This window comes from Microtus ochrogaster, chromosome 19 (assembly GCF_000317375.1).
Source record: "Microtus ochrogaster isolate Prairie Vole_2 chromosome 19, MicOch1.0, whole genome shotgun sequence".
Classification (NCBI taxonomy): Eukaryota; Metazoa; Chordata; class Mammalia; order Rodentia; family Cricetidae; genus Microtus; species Microtus ochrogaster.
Window position 1 is genome coordinate 22,397,678 of NC_022021.1, and position 2,227 is coordinate 22,399,904.

General features: G+C 35.8%; 1 protein-coding gene across 3 annotated transcripts in view; it reads right to left on the bottom strand.

The window, feature by feature from the left end:
- Mctp1 (multiple C2 and transmembrane domain containing 1) overlaps window positions 1-2,227 on the bottom strand; it is a 585,759-nt gene that overhangs the window by 240,442 nt on the left and 343,090 nt on the right. For all 3 annotated transcript variants that reach the window (XM_026783760.1, XM_026783759.1, XM_026783758.1), the window contains exon 3: window positions 949-1,091. In XM_026783760.1, coding sequence (XP_026639561.1) covers window positions 949-1,091 — 143 coding nt within the window. The remainder of the gene's footprint in view (window positions 1-948; window positions 1,092-2,227) is intronic.

Consider the following 2,227-nt stretch of genomic DNA (forward strand, 5'->3'; position numbering starts at 1 on the left):
CTTCTTCTTCTTCTTCTTCTTCTTCTTCTTCTTCTTCTTCTTCTTCTTCTTCTTCTTCTTCTTCTTCTTCTTCTTCTTCTTCTTCTTCTATCTTTATCATCTATCATCAAAGTAGCCTCTGGAACTTCCTTAGAACAAGGACTTTAGATATGACAGCTATGGTCAGTGAGGCCAGAGATGGCAGGCAGAAAAGGTGCTGTTTTATTTTGGCTAATATGTACCAACAGCACTAGATTTTTATCAGTGCAAACACGTGGCATCTTCTATACACATTTCCAGAAATAAACTTCAAAAGTAGTGAGTGTTGCTACCTTGAACCTAAAATTTGAATCACAACTCTGCAAGGAGACTAAGCTTACACACTAGTCTAAGGATCAACTAAATCAGTATCAGCATAATGCTTGTGCAAACTGATAAGCACATTCATAATAGCTGGTTAAAAAGGAGCCTAGACCATAGCAGGAAAAGTGACATTTTTGTGAGCAGACTTCCATGTTTTGGAAAAAATTTATACCAGTGGGTAAATCTGTCTATTTCATGGTAGGAAAAAGGGAAAACCACACCTCCCTTAATCCACAACTCCCACAAGAAAAGCTTAAGTAGCTCATTTAGAAACAAAACAAAAATGATGAGTTCTGTGGAGGCTGTCCTTCGTGCTGGGTTCTTTGGAGATTTCCTATTTCATGTGCTCCCAAACTAAGTGATTCAGTTGAAGGCACAAAGCAGGAGAGGGATCTCATAGTCTTCCTGTATGTCTACCAACAGAAATGTTCCAAACGGAAGTGACCCCAGCAGCTTAACCTCCCATCTCATGTATGTTACATTATCTTGGGTTAGAGTTGTTAACAGTAGTCTTTGTTGAAAAGTCCTCCAGAGACATGAAACACAACCATTAAACAAAGCTTTCTGAGTCAGATTCAACAATGGAAAAGCAATGGAATAACTCACCTTGATGTACAGTGGCTCTCTAAGATGGTCAACAATAATACAAGCCTTTTCCTCCCACACAGGATTCAGGTTCTTGTGTATAATTTTACTTCTAAAAACTTCTTTTCTTCCAATTTTAAACTTCACATATGGATCACTTGTCCCTGTTGAAGAGATTCACATCAGGCATTCCTTTCTATGGAAGTAAGATAGCTGCTCATTGGAACATCAGAAAGAATTAAAGGTTAATTAAAAGTTAATTGAGACCTATCCCACAAGAACAGGTTTTCTTCTCTAAATCTGAAGTAAGATCAAATTATCATCATTATTGTTATTAATTTATCTTCTCAGCATAATTCTGTAAATGTATGCTGACTTTTCAGGAACACAATTGCTTTCACAGTGGTAGAACTAATTTACATTTGACTAGCAGGCTTTGAAGATTCTCCTTTTCCTGCATCTTCATCAGTATGTGTTGCTATGTGTTTTCTTAATAATAGCCATTCTGGTTACAGTAAGTCAGGAGATCTCACCGTAGTTTTTAATTTTCATTTCCCCAGCTGCAATGGCGAAGAATGCTGAACACTTTTATCATGTATTTACCAGCCAGTTGCAGTAGTACTGTTGAGAATTTTGTATCCGTTTCATTAGCCCACTTTACTGGGCTGGTTTTGTTTGGTTGTGGTATCTGTTTTTTAGGTTCTTTACATATTGGTTTTGGACATCAATCCCACTAGATATTGAGCTAGTGAAGATTTTTTCTTCCCATTCTGTAGGCTGTCTCTTCATTCACTGTCTCTTTGTTCAAATTGTTCCTTTGATGTGAGCATTTTAGCATCAAGAAATCACAGTTGTCAATATTTGGTTCATTTCCTGAGCATGGAGGTTCCACAAAACAAAAAAAATTAAAGAAAAATAGAGGGTGTAATATAGCCCTTACTGCAGAACTATATAGAACACTTAGCAAGCTTGTTTAAAACCCTAAGGTCAGTTCCAAGTATGAGTAATAATAATAATAAACAAAATCCTAAAAACAGAACTATCATAAAAAGCAGCTACTTGGTTCCTGAGTACATATTCAAAAGACTCTAAGTAAATACACCACAGAGACACTTGCACATCTATGGTTATTGCGGCAAGATTCATAGGAACCATTGCATGGAATCAGTGACTAGAATAAGGATATATAAAGATAACAAGGTATATATCCATAATGACATATAGATAAAAGTCTTTAAAGAGACATAAAAGTAATATTAAAAAGTATAGACAATAATAGATTGAAGGAATAAAGATAATA